The sequence below is a fragment of the Arachis hypogaea genome, chromosome 14 (genome assembly GCF_003086295.3).
Source record: "Arachis hypogaea cultivar Tifrunner chromosome 14, arahy.Tifrunner.gnm2.J5K5, whole genome shotgun sequence".
NCBI lineage: Eukaryota > Viridiplantae > Streptophyta > Magnoliopsida > Fabales > Fabaceae > Arachis > Arachis hypogaea.
In genome coordinates, this window is record NC_092049.1 from 124065944 (window position 1) to 124086862 (window position 20919).

Sequence of the window (20919 nt, forward strand, 5' to 3'; positions counted from 1 at the left end):
TCACAAATATTAGCTTAGAGTTTTCCAAACTCATCAAGCTATTTCTTCAAAAGTAACTTGATTAAGTTATTTACCTAAACTGGACCTAAATAGGAGTAATAAAATAGCTTTTGAAAATAGGAGAAGTCACATTTTTTAACTTCTTCAAAAAAGCTCTTAAATAATTTTTTAAAAATTTAAAAATTTATTTAAAAAATTGTACCAAACACTATTAATGTAATTTTTTATAAGTCAAAAATTAAAAAAGAAATAACTTTTAGAGTTTCAAACGGACCCTTATATCAATGTATTCAATACACTTGTAACTTGAGTTCTTTAATAAAAGATCTATAGACAAATAAAAAAAAAATTACTGCCATAATAAAAAGAAACAAAGATGATAGAAAAATTGCATAAATGTTCATGTTTGTATGCATATATTAGAGGATATGAAACTGTATTTATGAGTTTTTTTAGCCTATGATATATTTTTTAGTATTAAAGTCAACGATCTTCTGGAATACACTTGGTGTAAAATTTGATAACAAATTTGTAAATTATTAATTTGAAAGATAATATTTTATGTAGTATTTTAAATTTAAAAAATATTTTAAAATTTATATTAGACTATAATTATATTTTAAAATGTTTATTTATAATTTATTTATTATTTTATTTTAAAATAATTTATCCGATTAAGCTACAGTTGAATTTATTGGACCAATAAACTAATAACTAAAGCAGTTTGATGATCAATTTGATTCTCAGAACCTTAATTCATAATGAAAGAAATGAAACTTTACAAAAATTTTGTCATTACATGAGATTAACCTAGATGCAAAATATTGATTGCTCAAATAAATAAATAAATAAAAAGCTTGTGAATTTTATAGGCCTTGAAAAATAAGAAATTTAAATTAAGACACTTTTAATTTTGAAACATATTTCTGAGCACATAAAAATTTTTTCGTTTTGTCTTTTACAATAGCACAAACTTAAAGATGAAAACAAAAAAAAGGAGAGAACATAATATCGCCATATATTTTGATTTAACCTAAAAAAATATAAAAAAGTTTACGTTCAGTTTTTACTACAATTATGATAAAATTTTACTACATCAATCGTCAAGATTAAAACGCAAACACCAATTCAAAGACCAAAATAAAAATAAATAAATCAAGTCAGTTTTACCTCAAGACAAATAAAATTACAATTTCAAATTTCACAAAATAAGATAAACTAAAATGTCAAGACCAAATAAAAATCAATAACAAAGACTCGAGCTTAAACTTAAATTATTTTGGTTCTTCTTCCTAAGTCATGCTTATTCTTTAATAGATTTTTTTAAAATAATCTCTCAAAAAAAATATAAATATTTTTTTTAACCAAAACTCCAAAATCTAAACTAAATATATTGAGACCCAATACAAAAGAATGATAACACTCAAAATGTATGTTGTATTTCTGAATTTTCTTCTTAATTCTTCTTGATACTAGACACTTCTTATAAAAATTGTAGCTTATTATCCTAGCTGAAGCAGTCAATCATTTCTCATTATTGCCATAATTTTGTTTTTTATTATAAAAAATACTCTCTTTCAAATTCTTCTCAAATATTACTTTTATGGTTGATTTTTTTTAAATATAGTTGAATCATCACTTAAATTATATTATTTACTAATCTTAATTGCACAATCAATCAGCATAACACATATTTAGATCAACTTTAGTTAACCCAACTAAATATTTGCCATTACAATTAAAGATAAAGTTTAGCTAACTAAATAATTTTCAAATATTTGTTTAAAATATCATTAGTAAAAGGTTTTAAATTTTTTTTATTTAATAGATATAAACAAATGTATTGGATACTTAAAATTTTTGTATATTCAATAAAAATTTTATCAATTTATAATCTTAATTTATCTGTTTATTTTTTTAGATATGAATAAAATTATGGTGTAATACTCAATTATTGAATTTTATGATATTTTTTAAAATTATGGAAGTGAAACAATACAAGAGAGACGTATTATCAATACGAGAGAAACGTATTGTCCTGCCCATAATTTTAAAAAATACTACACAATCCAATAATTGAGTGTTACACCAAAAATTTTTTAATATTAAAAAAATTAGCCTAACTTATGCTCTTAGGAACATAATAGATAAACCTTTAAAAATAAGATTTTTTAAACTCATCAAAATTTATTACCAATTGAGATTTATTTATTATACATCCAATTGTTACCATCTCAATCACTTTTAGTTTTATACATGAATTATATTATTATCAAGGAAATTTTAAGTGACTAATTGATAAAAAAAAAACTAATGATAAATAAAAAGAAAATGATTGAAATAAAAAAATAAATTAGAATTAAAAATAAAAAAAAATATATGTTAAAATTGAATAAAAAAAAAGAAGAATTACTATATATTTTTTTTAATTTTTTGATACAACAAAAAGAAAATTTATTCAACTTAATTTAGTTTATCTAATTTATTATCCAATTTTTCGATGCAATAAGAGAGATTTACTCAATCTTTTTTGTCCTTATGATTTTATTACGAAATCAAAAAGATTTTTCGCACTTCTAAAATTACTCTACAACAGTTACAATAGGAGGTATTTATTATAATCTTTTATTAAATTAAAATAAAATAATCATAAACCCACTAATACAAATGTTAATCTAGTAACTAAATAAATAAAATTAAAACAAATAAAATTAAATTAAACATTTTAATACTTAAAAATATAAATTAATAACTATTAAATAATATTTGAACTCTTCATATCATTAATATTTAAAGTTTGTATCATTTAAAAAAAAATCATCTTCAAATTTTATAATTAAAAAATAATATATAAAAAGAACAAATATAAGAATAAATGGTCAATTAATCTTTGAAATATCATTTATTCTTCAAATTGATTCTCAAAAAATTTTTTTAATCAAATTCGTCTTTTAAAAATTATAAATTAGTAATGTTAGTCATTTCATTACTTTTTTTATAAATAGTGTCAAAATTTTGTTAATATGGCACGTTAAATCATAAGTGACACCACAACATATCTTCAGAAATTTTAATTGACTATTAACATAATAATTTATAAAATTAAATCAAAACTTAATAAAAAAAATTGAGATATTAAAATTTTTTAATTTAAAGTTTATTTAATGTAATTTCATAAATTAATATTTTTTTATCGAGAGCTGAGCTATAATCTGATGATACAAGATGACGAGTTATCAAAAGACCATAAAAATACTTTATACATACAAAAATACAGTGGAGAAACGATAAAAATTAATTAATAGTAAATTAATGTGGATTTTAAGCTTTTGTTGGTGGATTATATATAAATTTTAATTTTTTAAAATATTTACTATACAAAAATACGATTGCTTTCTATTATAGTAATAGAAAAATGATCAAAATAATATTTAAAAATTTATTTTATTAATAAAAATAATTTTAAAAAAATATGAATAACAAAAAACTCGATGAAACATTTAAAAATGTGGAAAAAAACTATATATTTAATATACATTTTTTAAAAATGATAATTTAATAAAAATATAAAAGAGACTTGACCATTTATTTTTTTATTTTTTTATGATTTTTACGATTGTGCTACATGTTTATCATATAAAGCTCCACTTATTGATCATGCAAACTTTCACTTGTCGATCAACTAAAAAATCTTATATATCCAATATTACAATATTCTATTTCTAGGTAACATTTGAATTTATTTTGAGATACTATACTATTAATATCAAATTGTTTCATGTTATTAATTTAAAAGTATAGGATTTAGTAATTAACGTAAAGTGTTGTTTAAGAATATATATATATTCAAATTAGTTAAATAGATATTAAAATCAATCATTGGGTGAGTTGTTAATTATTGGAGATGCACAGAAAATAATATCATGTATGAATTCTTCCATACGAAGATGAATTGGGATATACATTTAGGAGTGGATCTGATTCCTATCATATGATTAAGACCATTGCATTTGCAGCAGAGAAATTTAATTTACTGAATTTTATTTATGAGAAGTCACATGATTTAATGAATGATTCAATTATTGGTTTGTTTCACTGTTTTGGATTCTTCCAAGATAATAAAATATTATGTATATAGAATGTTGTGTTTCTAATTGAAGAAGTATTACCCTAAGAAAAGAATGTTATGTAAAAGGAGGTGGGTGATCGATGGCTTCACTTGAGATATCTTAAAAGGTAATGAACTAATGATTGCTAAAAGCAAAAGAGGAAGAAATTGGCGTCGCCCGGACTCGAACCGGAGACCTTCAGTGTGTTAGACTGACGTGATAACCAACTACACCACGACACCATTTGATGGTCTTCATAAATACATATGTAATACAAAGAAGTATTATAATGCATCCATGAATATTGAATATACCAATGTGGCTCTGTCCTTTGGAACCCCGAAAAGTGAAAACGGAAAACCCCTAAAATCTTAAAACATCTCATTCTGCCGTCGCACATTGCAGTTGCGGCAACACCCCACGCCACTGCCTCACACAATTAAGCGCTCTCTCTCTCTCTCTCAGTTGGGCTTTAGTGTATCTATAATTTTTGAAGCCATGATTTCTAAGCATATTTTATAGAGTATTTAGTGGGATTGACTATTTGGAAATCATGCTTTTGTAATTTGCTCATTACGAACATGTTTATATTGTCATCGTAATAAACATATTAACCTTTTTTAATAATTTTAAGAGTAATTACCCAAATCAGTCCCCGAAGATTTTAAAATCGGACATTTTAGTCCCTAAGGAAAATTAATACACGGATCAGTCTTCAAGATTTTATTCCGGCAGACAAATTAGTCCCCAATTCATTTTCCGGCAGAGTAATTACCCAGAGGTAATATATATCCTTTATACTTAAACTAAATATTAATTAATCTGTATTGACCACGAATCTCAATGATCAAGCAAGAATTGGAAATTAACATGATAAAGAACTCAAGAATATCTAGTAGTATTAGAAAATCTCTAATTCAATTCCAATTTGAAAATCAAATAAGTCGTATCTTACTCAGACTGATAAAAAGAGCTGAGGTTATGCTAAAAGCCGCTAGTAGAAAACCGAAATAACTAGTTATAGTGGGCATAAATAAACTAAATGAAATAAGTTCTTTTTATACGTATGTTTACAAAGCACTTCCCTAAGTTTCTAAGGAAATACAATCAAATAGGAGAAGAAGAAAAAGATACCATTTGAGAAATACAATTGAGATTTGTGGATTTATCAATCATTATAGACGAACAAAAATAGAGTGACATCGGTAAGAAATCAATTCATCACCTATGACAACTATCCATCCTATGGTTCAAAATCAACAGATTTTTTGAGCAACTCGTAAGTTGAGTAAAATAATCCAAAAAGAATTTCAAATTATTTTTTTATTTCTAGTTTCTAGAATATTTATATTTCTTCTTTCTATTCTAAAATAGAATATTTATTCAGTTCTATTTCGAAATATTTAATAATTTAAAATAAAGAATTAAAAAAAGATATTAATAAAATAATTCAAATTTTAATAATAAAAAAGAACTTTGTTGTTTAACTTAATTCTTGAATTTCTATAGAAAAAAATCGGAAAAATCGGGCCCCCTCTTTTTTATTGTATGTAATTTGTTCGATTTTTTTTATTTAAAACAAAAAACGAGTTACCTTAGAATGCCCTTTCACTTTTTTATCATTAGATTTAGTCGTGGATTCCATTCCTTTACTATACTATAACAGAAGAAAAAGGATATGAGATCCCATCCCTCAAACTCGGGTTCCGCAGTTTTTTTGTCTTTCCATATCTTATTTAAAAATAAAACTCTATCAACCACGAAAGAGTCTTTTTTTTCTGTCATCAAATAGAAAGTATCTATTACTGCTATTTTTTTTACTTGTTACTTTACTGGATAACTAACCAATTCAAATCGATCTTTCTTTTAGTTGTTGAATCTCTCTTTGATTGGTCAATGTGTGATATTCCGAATCCTCATTCCTAATGGAATCCCTGGATTGATCAGAAGATCCTTTCAATTGGCTAGAATCCGTTACTTGAATGAAACTAGATCTCGTGGAATCATATTGAATATTTGATGATACATTCCGTACCTTGCTAAAAAACCGATCCTTGTTTACCAACCACACATTGTCTAACCAAATCCAATTCTCTCTCGATATGCTCCTCAAAAAATCCGATTCGTGCGGATTCTTCCCCCAGGCTTTTTACTAGTTAGTCCAGGTAAAGTCCCCAGACGGCGTATTTTTTTGAAACGAGGCCCTCTGTAGCGTGACATAAAGACTCCTTTTTAATTAAAAAATGAAAAATCGAAATTAAAACTAAACTAAATGACAAATATGATATGAGAAATGAAGCGAAATTCACAAAAGCATTGTAGTACAAAGAAGAATTGTATGAATTCTATCAATATCTGAACCTTATTCTATTTATAGAGAAAAAAGGAGGTTTGTTTCTTGAGTTGTTCTACAGAGATCAAACTTCACCAATTTTGGATTCCTAAAAAAAAGACATTATCCATTTTTTTTAAATAAAACAACAACAAAAAGAGAAAAGCCGGCTATCGGAATCGAACCGATGACCATCGCATTACAAATGCGATGCTCTAACCTCTGAGCTAAGCAGGCTCATATAAAAGAAAATGCGCATGACCTTTTAATTAAAAAAATGAGAGGAAAAAAGAATTTATCTGTAATGTTTTCCGACTCTACTAGAAATCTGATCAAAACTTGTTTGATGTTCTAATAGAATTTATTGAATAGTTTCGTGTTAATATAACAGTTTTAGTGCAGAATCGAATCCCCCTTTGACTCTGTACCAGCGATTTAAATAAATATATATAGTTATTATAGTTTCTAGTATTCTCAGTGATTAGATTAATACCAAAAAAAAACAACAAGAATTAGTGAACAATAGTAAAATAATTCCTTCATAGTGATATTTTTTATAGAGATAGGAGAAAAAATTCACATGGATATAGTAAATCTTGCTTGGGCTGCTTTTATCCAGAGAGGCATTTAGGGAATCGCTCCGATTCTATCTCTGTTCGTTCCGTTTGAAGAAAGGAAGGATCCGAACAAAGAATCGATCTTTCTTTTAGTTGTTGAATCTCTCTTTGATTGGTCAATGTGTGATATTCCGAATCCTCATTCCTAATGGAATCCCTGGATTGATCAGAAGATCCTTTCAATTGGCTAGAATCCGTTACTTGAATGAAACTAGATCTCGTGGAATCATATTGAATATTTGATGATACATTCCGTACCTTGCTAAAAAACCGATCCTTGTTTACCAACCACACATTGTCTAACCAAATCCAATTCTCTCTCGATATGCTCCTCAAAAAATCCGATTCGTCCCAAAAGATTTTAGAAACGGACACTTTAGTCCCTAAGAAAAACTAATGTACAAATCAATCCCCAACTTTTCTCTCTGTTAGACATAATAGTCCCCCGTCTAAAAATAAAATAAAATAAAATAATTATTATTATTAATTACACAATAATATTGTACTATATTTTTTGTATTTTTTAGACAAAAATAATAATAAATTTATTCATTAAATTCTTATAATATATATATATATATAGTCACTCAATAATAATAATAATAATAATAATAATAATAATAATAATAATAATAAAATTATATATGTTTATATTAAAAAATATGTATTTAAACAAAATATTTTAATTTGAATTTATATTAAATACATATTTTTTTAATACAAACATATTTTTTAAAATAGTACATCTTTTGATTATATTAAATACAAAAATATCAAATGATTTTAACCTTGATTTTTTTGTAAAATAATCTCTAATATTTTTATTTATTATTATTATTATTAATTACATAATAATATTATACCATGATTTTTTGTATTTTCTAAGTAAAAATAATGATAAATTTATTCATTAGATTCTTTTATATATATATATATATATATATATATATATATATATATATAGTCACTCAATAATAATAATAATAATAATAATAATAATAATAATAATAATAATAATAATAATCAATGAAATTATTAGAGATTATTTTATAAGAAATTTAAGGTTAAAACCATTTGATATTTTTGTATTTAATATAATCAAAAGATGTACTATTTTAAAAAATATGTTTGTATTAAAAAAATATGTATTTAATATAAATTCAAATTAAAATATTTTATTTTAATACATATTTTTTAATATAAACATATATAATTTTTTTTACATAGGACATCTTTTGATTATATTAAATACAAAAATATCAAATAATTTTAAGGGCCCTAATTTTAACTTTGAATTTCTTGTAAAATAATATCTAATAATTTTATTATTATTATTATTATTATTATTGAGTGACTATATATATATATATTATAAAAGAATTTAATGAATAAATTTATTATTATTTTTGTCTAAAAAATACAAAAAATATAGTATAATATTATTGTGTAATTAATAATAATAATTATTTTATTTTATTTTATTTTTGGACGGGGGACTATTATGTCTAACAGAGAGAAATATTGGGGATTGATTTGTACATTAATTTTTCTTGGGGACTAAAATGTCCGTTTTTAAAATCTTTGGGGACTGATCTGGGTAATTACTCTGCCGGAAAATGAACTGGGGATTGATTTGTCTGCCGGAGTAAAACCTTGGAACTAATCTGTGTATTAATTTTTCTTGGAGACTAAAATGTCCAATTCTAAAATCCTCGGGGACCGATTTAGGTAATTACTCTAATTTTAATTTATGAAAAAAAAAATAAGCAGACAAAAAATACAATAGAAATTACCAGGGTTCTGAAACCGGACCGAACCGGTCCAACCGGAAACCTGAAGGCTTTGCGGTTCGGTCCAGCAAGAGAAGCCGCTAGTTTAAAAATTGCTTAAAATCGTTGAACCGGTCGATCGGATCGAACCGGAACCCGGCCGGTTCTATGAAACGGCATCGTTTTTGCATTTTGTTTAAAAAAAGAGCCAGGTTCTCGTCCTCACTCCTCAGTCACCTGAAGCCCTTGCCTCCCTCTAGAGCCCCATTCCTGATTCCTCAGTGTCGTACATAATCTCATTATTTCTGTCCAAAACACAACCCTAGTCTCATCGCGCCGCCGTTGGTCTCACCGTCGCCGCCTGGTTCGTCGTGGTCGTTCGCCAATCCTCCTGTTTCGTCGTGCTCGAAGGCCCTTCCATTCCGCCAACGCCAGCGTCTCCAGGTCCTGCTCCGCCGTCGTCCCTCTGTCGTGTTCGTCGCTAGCTCCCCGTCGTTCGTCGCCAGCTCGCCAGTGTTCGTCGCCAGCTTCCCGTCGTCTGTGGCTCTCCCTCAAATCTCTGGTCACTGCCTTCGCCGAAGGTAATGCCTCGGATGCTCCGTCAGTGCTCGGTGCTTTTCCTTGGTTGATTGGCCTTGCTCACTGCTTGATAATAAATTTTAACTCTGTTACTGGCTTGTTCTTGTTTGTTCTGGGTTGATTAACTGTTACTGGCTTGTTCTTGTTTGTTCTGGATTGATTTACTGGCTTGTTCTTGTTTGTTCGGGATTGATTATTACTGATTGATGATAAATTGATTCCGATAAATTGTTACTGGTTTTTTCGTGCTTTTATTTTTTTCTGTTGTTAAATTTTGTTAAAGTTTCTTGATGATAAATTTTGTGCTCATTGCCTAAAGGAATACTTGTAATTTAAGTTGGTGCTTAATACTCTTATTGTATCACATAGCTCACTACTAGTGCCTGCTGTTCGTGTTTGTTTTTTAGTTCAGAAATTATCAAATTATATTGATTATTGAATGGCTCTGTTCACTACTGCTATGCTGTGTTGTACTGTGGTTTGTGTCTTCTTCGCTCCTGTGCTGTGTTTTTTGGCTCTCTGCTGTTCACTGCTGAGCTTTTTTGTGTTTACTTAAGTCAATTAAAATTATGCTTTGGGCCTAATTGTGCTTAGATTGTTAAGTTAGTTAATTCAGCATATGTTCTGCTGTGCTGTTGTTGTGCTGATGTTTTGTGTTTTGTGATTTCTCTGCGTAGTGATGTGCTGCTGAAAACTGAATTGCTGCTGTTTTGTGTGTGTTTGTGTTTGTTTTACTGTTTTGTGATTTAATTATGCTTAGATGGTGACTGTCTTCATGATTATTTATTTCAGTTATGTAGGATTTTGTGATTTGTTTGCATAGTGATGTGCTGCTGGAGATTGAATTGCTGCTGTTTTGTGTTTGTGTTTTACTGTTTTGCGACTTAATTATGCCTAGATGGTGACTGTCTTCATGATTTATTGATTTCAGTTATGTAGGATTTTGTGTTTTTTTGCATAGTGATGTGCTGCTGGAAATTGAATTGCTGCTGTTTTGTTTGTGTTTCAATTTTGAGTTTGTACTTAAATAAGTTCATAAGACTTTGGTTGATGACATTTGTGTAGTGTTTAGAAGACATCTTAAGATTTATATTAGACTAGAATTATGTTTTAGGATATTTATTTATAATTTATTATTATTTTATTATAACGGTTTTTTCAGTTAGAGCACAAATAAACCGGTTGGACCAGTAAATCAGTGACTAGAGCGGTTCGATGACCGGTTCAGTTTTCAGAACCTTGAAAATTACCGTTTGCCTCTGTGTTTGATGGAAACAGAATCAAATTCATGATATTCCCCGCAAAACACTCAGATTTGATGTGATATCTTGTGGAACTCATTATCTATTGTACATTGATTTCATAGGAAATTATTGTATTTAAAGGTATTATGTTGCTGCTGTATCAAATTTCCAAAGTGTGCTTCTTGAGTTAGGGTAGTCTTTGAGGGAAAGAAAGGATCTGAAGATAAAATAGACTTTACCAAATGTGTGCATTATTAATTATTTCACCTTTCAATCATATAATTACAATCTTCTTTTTGGATTATCATTCACATGGTAGGTGTAAAAAATAGTTGTTTTTTATTGACGTGACGAGATATAATTAAATGCAAGTGTGAATCTGTTTTATATTTCATTAAAATCAAATTCTTATTTTTAATTGTTGAAGAGGAGGGGAAAAAAACTGAAGTAAATGGTTTCGTTGTGTTTAGAGTAAGGAATGGGGGACAAGAAGAAGAAGGCTCAAATGTTTGTAAAACTAGTGTCTGCTGCTGGGACTGGATTTTTCTATGTGAAGAGGAAGCCAAGGCAGTTCACAGAGAAGCTCGAGTTTCGCAAGTACGATCCAAGGGTTAACCGCCATGTTCTCTTTACAGAGGCTAAGATGAAGTGATACACCACCTTTCAGTTTCATTTCCATGATCAGGGCTCCATTCTTGTAGCTGGAACAATTTAGTACTGTTTTCTTTGAAACAGTGAGTTTGAATCATGCCAATCTGTGTGTTTTACTTCTCTGCCTTGTGTACATTTTCCTTAACTTTTTGAAGGTCTAGATTTGGTATTATCTTCTAGTTTGATGTTTGAATCTTGTTCAATGGTGATGGATTTATTCTCCCATTTTCTTTAAGACAAACATGTAAAATCAGAGAATCTAGTTCTTGTGGATTTTGAACACAAATAGCACTGAGTATACTGTGCAAAGAAAATGAATGATTTGCTTACCGGAATAGTTAAATTTTCTTACTGAATCCGTTAATAACTGTAACGGTGTACTTAATAGTTAACACTTACCTATCAGTATATTCAAGTTGACTATGTCTGCTTTACATTTGTTTTAGTGGTACTTTGTGCCAAAATTGTTTCTTTGTCCTTGATAGTCCAATATTGTGATTGCAAATTTCAATTTAGTGTTGACGCTAATCACTATTGTGTTAAAAAGTGATGTCGTTCCGAAGTATCTAAACATGATTAAAATGTGTAATTTTCATTTAAAAAAAACTAGTAGGGGTGCCTAGTATTGAATTGAGTTAGAGTAATAGAATGGAATTTTTAGTCAAATTTGTGTTTCACAAATTTTAATTATCAAATTACTTCTATTTTTTATTTGTTAGACAAATTAATTTTTACGTCAAGTTTTTTTTTTATTACATGTTCATACATTTAATCAAATTCTCCTCTAAACAAGTAAGTTGTCAACTTGTAACAGAAGACTTAGAACAAGAAAATTGATTTGTTTAATAAAATAAATAGTGATGCCTTATTTGGTAATTAAAATTTATAGAAAATTAAAATGTCCAAACAAAAATTCATTAAAGAGTGATTTGGCGTATTACTCGAGTTTATTTATCTAAGTACTAGATTAATAAGATGAGTGTTAATTGGTAAACAATAAATAAAGTGCAATGTTGTGCATAAACAGACAAAATATAACACATTAATAATCGTTACCTTTGGCATGATAAATAATTGACTTGGTGTATCCATTCTTCATCTTATCTGTCAGTATCCAATATTTTCTTTTTATTTTCCCCACAAATAATACGATCACAAGAAACGAATACATAACCTTTTAAAAACATGTACAATTGTACATACATGATAGATGGTTGAGGACGGAAGAAAAATAAACTAAAAAACAATTGAATAGATATTTATAAAAAACAAATCGAGAAACCAATAACAAAAGGTCAGGATGGCCGAGTGGTCTAAGGCGCCAGACTCAAGTTCTGGTCTTCGAAAGAGGGCGTGGGTTCAAATCCCACTTCTGACATATTTTAACAACACGTCAAATTTTTTTCCTTTCGGGTTTTTTCGTTTTTTGGACATCCCTTTTGGGTCGTTAACACCTCCTCAATTTTAACTGTATGGTCTACGGATATATTGGGCTTACACTTATCTTTTTTTTTAATTTAATATTACTCTACGATCTGTTGAATTGGACTTAATTTTAGCCCAGATTTTAACAGTATGCTCGCATCATTCTCATTTTCCGTTCTTGTTGACATTATGCTATCAATCTGTAACCAGCAGGAGAAGAAGAGTTGTAGAAAGTCAATATTGTTTGAAGTAGGGGGAAAAAATATTAGCAACAAAATATGCAACAATCTTTTTTCTCCTAGCATAAAACAGCCATCGAATGAGACTATAAGTATAATTTTGGACAATCAATCATAATGAGACTATAATTTTGTATTTTTTCTTGAATGTCAAAATGGATTTCTTATCTTGGGACATTTTACTTCCATGATACGTGTATGATTAATAAGAATTAATATTTTAAATTTTGGCATTTATTTTAAAAAACACGAGTTTGTCTCTAAATGTATATATATCTTTAAAAAAAATATTTGCACTTAACCTCTATAATAAAATAGAACAATTATATTAATCATTACGTTAATATAAAATATAATATTTGACTATTTTTAAATTTAATTTAAATACAAACATTTTCAAATATAGATTGATGTATTTCATTGCAACTCTTTTTAAAAAAATTCTGAGTCTCGCGCTCAAACACTATGAAAGAGACAACATCAGTCTCATCAACAACTTAAGGTGTATTTTGCACCTATATAAATGTATATATAGGTTAAAGAAATTCAATAATGTCCAAATCAGGAAATACATCTTGAAATGATACTTGATGGATGTGGTGCATTGTAAACAATTATGGCAAAAAATAATCGCATTGTAATAAAATTAGACAAAAAAAAAAATTTGAGTAACAATAAACATCAAATTATTAAAAGAAAGAAAAGTATATGGAACCAAGAGGTTACCAGCTAAAAATTAAACAAAACCACATTTATTTATATTAATAATTAATTAATTTTAAATTTTTTAAATTCAAAATTTAAAAAATTTAAAATTGGTAATCCTAATTAAAACCTATAAAAACCTTTCTCTTCTCTCTCACATTAACCTACCCACCTCCAACAATTACATACACAGACTCCTCTCTCTCACCGTCAGGCTCTCTCCGCCTCCCCATCAGATTCGCCACGAGTGGTGTTGTCTTTGAGCTCAGAACGCCAAGGATCTATTTCCTAATCTTCCTCCGCAATCCTCCACTTCAGTTCTTCATGGTGGAAGGAGTTGCTCGTCGCTTTTCCTACCTAACAACTTTCCTAATGCCTCTGTTTCGTGCCACTCCTCTCTAGTCATTGCACCAATTTGTTCTCCATATTTTTTATTTTTTTGTCTCTGCGCAAGAACCTGATTATTATTTCTATTAGCTTAGTGCGCCTTATACTCACCGCCACTCTTCAAAAACTCCCATCCTCAATTCTGAGTATTTTGAGTCGCAGTTCATCACGATGTTGTTCTCTGCGTTTTGAGATATTAGGTGCTGTTTTGATGATTAAAGAGACTGCAAACTACACACTTGATCTTAGTCAAAAAGATTCTTTGAACAATTACAGAAATATAAAAAAAAACATTCATTTAATATGAAAAAAACATCCTAATACTTAACAAAAGAAATATCCAGTTATATTTTAGCAAAAATAATTAAATATCTATAAAATTTTAAAAAATTATGAAATTCTGAAAGAAATAGAGACATTCACATTTGTAATACAAAAAAATTCGAAAAATACATAAAAGAACATCTATTTAATATGAAAAAGAAACATTCTAATACTTAGCAGAAGAAACATCCATATATATTAACTCGTAGAAATTTTGGATTCACCTAAAGATATTTGACTGGTTTTTGGCTAATACCCTTTTGGTTCCCTAGCATTACTCAAGAATAATCATGGAATAACTACATAAAAAAATTATACAAAATTATAACTTGTACCTTAAAAGATCAACTTCGATAAAAAACAAAAAATACATTCTTATTCTATGAAATAGCCAAAAAAAAATAATGAATTAAAAAAAAAAAACGCTTTAGCTTTAGTTCTGAAATTTAGACTCATGAACCACACAAAAGAAACACTATATATAACCATTAGTGGCATAAAATTAATTATTGAATTATTAATTTCAATATCAATTTACTACTATTAACATTAGTATTATATTTATAGAAATTAGAATTACAAATTTATGTTTAATCTTTCATTATTGATATCAATATCAATTTCCCACTATTAACATTAGTATTGTATATATTTATGGCAATTAGAATTATTATTGAGATATCAATATCAATTTATTATTATTAACGAATATATTATATTTATGACAATTAGACTATAAATTTATGTCTAATTTTTTATATATATATCGATATCAATTTGCCACTAATTATATTTGATTTAAAATTATATTGTAATAATTGAAAATTAGAATTAGTAATAATTAATATAATTAGAATGATTAAAAATATTAATAGTTGAAATTAATATAATTATGCATTAAATGTTAATTTTTATATAATTATAAAAAAAATATTTTTTCAAATTAAATTGAGAAGAGAGAGATATTAGATTAGAATGCGCCACGTCAATATTTTTGGTGACAGAATGCTATCTGTTGTAAAATATTATAACGATGATAATAATTATGAAACAAAATGGACCAGTCTAATAGTTAGTTCACTAATACACTTAAAAAAGTGTTGCGAGTTTAAATTTTGTCTTATGTATACAACAATCTATTGACCAGTGACAAATCCTTAGATAGAACTTCGATCCGCAATAAATTAATCCTTGACCTATCAAGTTGAGAGATGCCATAGAAAAAAAGTTATCATAAATTATATATATATAATCATACATACAATATCTAAAAAAATACATTATTAGAATAAATGATAAAGATAATAACATTTTTAAGTTTTAAATACAATAATAATATATTGAAAAAAAAAAATTTTTTACAATAATGCTATATGACTAAGCTATTTTAGTAACAAAATTTAATTAAATTAGTCTAATAATTTATTAGGATAATAAAACTAAGATGAAGAAGGACTGAAGGAGGAGATACAGAAAAAAGAAAAAAAAAAGACCAAGTTAAATTTAGTTACAAAAATAATTTTTTCACCCAATATTTTTATTTTTCTTAATTAATATCTTTAAGGTCCTTGTGGTTGGAAAAAGGAAAATAAATATAAGTGATGGTAAACCACCGACGATTTTTGAAGATGATATAAAAGGATCTTTCACTTTGATAATGATAGAAATTTTTTTAAAATATTAAAAAATATGATAAAAATAAGAAAAAATATTAATTTTTTTAATTGGGTTACACATCCATATAATTTTTCATCTAAGTCTATCCAAGCTAGTCCAACACCAAAAAAATCCAATCCCATTAAATGAACATGTATTTATGCATCCAAATTCTGGAAACGTTTAACATTCATTCATGCTTTTATTATGAAATAACGTTCTTTTTTCAACCTCGAAATCGCCACTAGAAAAGTTCAAATCTCTCTCAAAATCTCTCAAACCTCCATTGTGTTTTCTGCAGAAACTGCTCCTACTCCAGAATTGTGTCAAACTTTCAAAAGAAAGAAGAAAAAACAAACAAAAACAAGAAAAGAGACTCCGCAAGGTATGAGAAAAATTGTTGTTATTATGTTCATTTAATTTCTCTCAAAACTCGCGTTTCTCCTAGTTCGATTTAAGGTTTAGTAGATTGAGTTGCTTCATTTAGTAGATCGGCTTATTCTGAATCCATTTTTATTGTGTAACTAGGACATACGAATAGAAAATGTGCTATTATTTTCTTTCTGTGATATATTGATCGGGTCATTGGTGTTGGTCATTTTGATTCACTTGATTGTTAGTCTGTTCAGTTGAGTCCTTGTACCTGCAGAAATATTTTTCTTGATGATTAAATATTTATCACGTTTTATTCAGCACATGAATATTTTTCGATTCAGTGGAGTTGCTTATTTTGATTCACTTGATTGTTAGTTTGTTCATTTGAATCATTGTGCATGCAGAAATATTTTTCTTGATGATTGAATGTTTATCACGTTTTATTCAGCACATGAATGTTGTTCGGTTCAGTGGAGTTGCTCATTTTGATTCACTTGATTGTTAGTGTGTTCAATTGAGTCCTTGTGCATGCAGTAATATTTTTCTTGATGATTAAATGTTTATCACGTTTTATTCAGCACATGAATGTTGTTCGATTCAGTGGAGTTACTAATTTTGATTCACTTGATTAAAAAGTGTATGCTTGTGCTTGTCAGTGTATTAAGTGAATTATTGACCAAATTTTTTTTGTCCTTACAGCAAAAATGAAGAAGACAATGGTGACAAAGAAGGAGAAGCCGCGCTATAACGTATGCATATGTATAGAATGAGAGACCAAGTGATTCGGGCATTTGAAGCAATAAGACTCCCGAAGCCATTTGCTGTTCTCCAGCCCTTAGTGTAAATTCACATTTGGAGATTTAAATAGTAAATAGGATATACTTTGTTTGATTGGTTGTAATTAACACTATTTTGTTTAACTTGTTTAAAAAATAAACACTGCTTCTTTGAATGTATATATGTGAATATTAATGTAAATGTTATTGAAAATCTAATGTTAATGTATATATTTGATTTAAGATGGATTAATTCTTGTCCTGTCAGTCTGAGATACTAATGTATATATCTGTTAGAATTGTCTGGCTGTTGTTTTGTTCCAAGTTCACAGTGAATAGAATCAGGATATTTATCAAACATGAATAGCCCTAAAAACTTAAATGAACTGAAATTAATACATTGGATGGACCGAAAAAGTGCATATATCACTATTACAAAAATATTTCTATCAGTATTCAGTTTCAAAATAGCTTTCTACGTAATAAACCGAACACGTTATTAAGATGAATCAATTGTGTAATACTAAATAAACGGAACATTATTTATTATATAAAATCAAATTTAAAACAGCTTTATGTATAACAATCCAAAATTTTAAAAATTAAATAATTAACTATTTATGAGTTAAAATATTATATTAAGATATAATTTTTAAAAAAACTATTTTTAATAAAAAATAATTAAATAAAATTTTATAATTATTAATGTTTAATTTAATTATTATTTATTCTGTTAAATTATTATTATTATTATTATTATTATTATTATTATTATTATTATTATTATTATTATTATTAACCTTCTTTTTACTCTTAGAAACCGAACCTTTGAAGAAAAGAAAAGAATACAAGTAACCGAGAGTGTGAGTGACGAAAAATCATGGAACCTTAACTCTTTCGATCTCGATTTTTTAAAATCTGTAACTCCAATAAAAAAATCTAATCCGATAAAAATATTGGTATTTTTTTTCTTTATATATTGGTATCATTTTTGTTTGGTGAAAGCTGACGGTAACATAGTTTCCCTTCTCTTTGAGTTCGGTCAATTGGAGGTCTAGGAGGTACAAGTGATTTCTGACGTTTTCTTTTTCAGCAACTCGGTCAAAAAAAATTTTCGAAATTTTCGTTGTTGTGATTTTTGTATGGAGGTAGGATTTGGTAACTTTATAATAATTAAATATGAATTTGATAAGTGAATGTTGATTTGGTTGATTATTATTTGAGTTTGAATAAGTTTATGTTGAATTATTGTTGTTGCTTGTGATTTGTTGGTTTGGCTATGAGGAACAGCTCAGCTGTGGTTGTTTTAATAGTTTTGCGACTGTTTAATGTGGCATTTTGAGAAAATTGATTAGATTTAGTAGTTGATTAAATTAACAGTTGAAAAAAATCGGTAACCGAAAGACTCAAAAAGGATTAAAATACAAGTAATATTTTTTTAAGGAAAGGGCTAAGGGTTTCGATTTTGGGTATAAGAGGAAGATTAATATTAAAACTTTATTTTTAAAGGATAATATTGTATTTGTATATAAAAATCGAGGTACAATTTGTAATTATATAAGTTTTTAGGTATTTTGGATATTTTATAAAAATTTAGGGTTATTTTTATAAGTATAAAAATAAGTGAGGGTTCAAATATAATTGTATAAAATATTAAGATTAAAAATAAAATATAAAAAAATTCGTAATTTAAAAAGTAATTAATAAAAGTTTAAAAATAAGATTTTATGAATGGAGTTTTAAAAAAAAGATATATATATATATTATTTATTTACTATTTAAAATATTTTATTTAAATTATTGTTATTATTTTTTTATTAAAAATATTATCTAGTAAAGATATTATTAATATTATTATAAGTTAGAGAAGAGCAAATAGAGTGATTTTAAAAGTTTTAGATAACGCAGACTCATTTAAATTACTTTATAATTCTTTTTCATAAGGCACTTAGGGAGAGGCGAGGGAATAATGCGAAGATAAATTTTATTATGAAATTATAGGAAAGAAAAGAAGAAGAAAGAAAAGAAAAGAAAAGAAAAATATTAAAGAACCTCTGCCACAGAAGAGTAGAGAGCAAATATTAAAAGAATCTAAAGAACCTCTGCTACAGAAGAGTAGAGAGCAAATATTAAAAGAATCTAACAAATCTCTGCTACAGGAGAGCAGAGAATATAAGAGAAAGGAATGTATTAATAATTAAAGGAATATTGCCACAGGAGAGCAGAGAACAAAGATTAAAAGAACCTAACAAATTTGGGCCACAGGAGAGCAGAGCACAGAAAAAAAAAAAAGAATGTATTAACTAAAGGGATATCTACCACAGGAGAGTAGAGGGCAAAGATAAAGCTTTAAAAGACTATCTGCCACAGGAGAGCAGATGCAACCTTGTTTGGGCCTTAGAGCCAAATGTATAGTGGGAACGCCCACACACTGATAAATGTTTTCCAAATGTAAGCACATTGAAAGTCACATTGTATGCGGCTTAGCCGTAAGACTTATAAGCACACAGTATACATCTGGAAAAGCCATATCTGGGACTGGTGCCCGGGTACGTAATGTCGGGAGCGGGTAGGCAACCGACACATGAGCTCATGGCCTGCGATAGAACTAGACATGCATCATCCTTGTTTGCGTATATTTGTTTGTAATTGTGTTTTCTATGATTGTGTGTGCTTATGATTGGACTCTATGTTCTGTAATTGCTGAGTTGGATTGTACTTTGTTGACTGTTGTTATTTGCTAAAAACATAATAAAACAAACTTAACTAACTACCGTAACCCTACTAAGAACTCCCTAATTTTTACCCCCTATCTCTACCCCCTTTCAGCTACTGGTGCAAAGGTTTAGTATGAAGTTATAGGAGTATAGAAGATTATTTTCACAAGTTGAGTTGTTAGAATTTATTTTCCCTTTGTCATTTATTATTTTGATTTTTAGAGGGGTAGGACTTGTAATTGAGGCTCTTTGAAATATGTCTATGTATATAAAGTTATGTGGATATATATACTTCTGTGATTAAGTGGTTTAAAATAAAATCTCCTTTCGTTTTCCTAGTAAGAGTTCTATTCGTATTCACGAAAACTCAATATTAAATAACTATAGTATGAAATTGAAGGTTTAGAGGTAAGTGACGCCTGGGATTTTAGTACGATCATGAGGTGCTAAAAGTTAAGGTGTTACATTATACATAATGAACCGAACACCTTATTAAGGTGAATCAACTGTATAGTACTAAATGAACAGAACATTATCTATTATATAAAATCAAATTCAAAATAGCTTTCTGCATAATGAACCGAAGACATTATTAAGTTGAATCAACTGTATAGTACTAAATAAACGTAACATTATCCATTATATAAAATCAAATTCAAAACACCTGTGTCTACAATTTAGAGATTATCAATTCAATTCAATTCAGAACACCTGCGTACATTCAATTCAATTCAATTTAGCAATTGTATTCCATTCAATTTGATTCAAAAAATAATCCAAACCTCTTCCGCTTGATTCGTTTCAGAAAAATAACCCAAATCGCTCTCCTTCAACTGATTTGAAGTTGAATCGTTCATTATTTTGATAGAATATTGAAATCTGAAAACGAAAAAGATTAATCCACAAATCGAAGAAGAAAACGAAGAAGAATAGGAAGAAGAAGGACGAGCAACAGAGAAGAACAACGAGCAAAAGAAAAGAAAAAAGAAGAAGGACGAACAACCGAGATTGCAG

The 20919-nt window shown here is 27.6% G+C and overlaps 1 protein-coding gene and 3 non-coding genes across 5 annotated transcripts; 2 read left to right on the top strand and 2 right to left on the bottom strand.

Moving 5' to 3' along the window:
• Positions 1 to 4277: 4277 nt before the first annotated feature.
• Positions 4278 to 4351, bottom strand: TRNAV-AAC (transfer RNA valine (anticodon AAC)). Its single transcript has one exon. It is a non-coding gene; the product is annotated as a tRNA-Val (tRNA).
• A 2254-nt stretch (positions 4352 to 6605) lies between these two features.
• On the bottom strand, positions 6606 to 6678 carry TRNAT-UGU (transfer RNA threonine (anticodon UGU)). The gene has a single exon. It is a non-coding gene; the product is annotated as a tRNA-Thr (tRNA).
• Positions 6679 to 9035: 2357 nt separating this feature from the next.
• LOC112743958 (uncharacterized) lies at positions 9036 to 11638 on the top strand. Of its 2 annotated transcripts, XM_072214820.1 has the most exons (3): positions 9036 to 9408; positions 10569 to 10791; positions 11121 to 11638. In XM_072214820.1, the coding sequence occupies exon 3, from the start codon at positions 11129 to 11131 to the stop codon at positions 11300 to 11302; it is 174 nt and encodes a 57-aa protein (XP_072070921.1). In that variant the 5' UTR covers positions 9036 to 9408; positions 10569 to 10791; positions 11121 to 11128; the 3' UTR covers positions 11303 to 11638. The 2 variants fall into 2 exon arrangements, 1 of the variants encoding a protein (XP_072070921.1); XR_011871232.1 differs by lacking the exon at positions 10569 to 10791 and having other exon boundaries at positions 9042 to 9408.
• A 957-nt stretch (positions 11639 to 12595) lies between these two features.
• TRNAL-CAA (transfer RNA leucine (anticodon CAA)) lies at positions 12596 to 12679 on the top strand. Its single transcript has one exon. It is a non-coding gene; the product is annotated as a tRNA-Leu (tRNA).
• The last annotated feature ends 8240 nt before the right edge of the window (positions 12680 to 20919 follow it).

Bases quoted from the DNA above. Each gene is read 5' to 3' on its own strand.
- LOC112743958 (XM_072214820.1), top strand. From the start codon at position 11,129: ATGGGGGACAAGAAGAAGAAGGCTCAAATGTTTGTAAAACTAGTGTCT.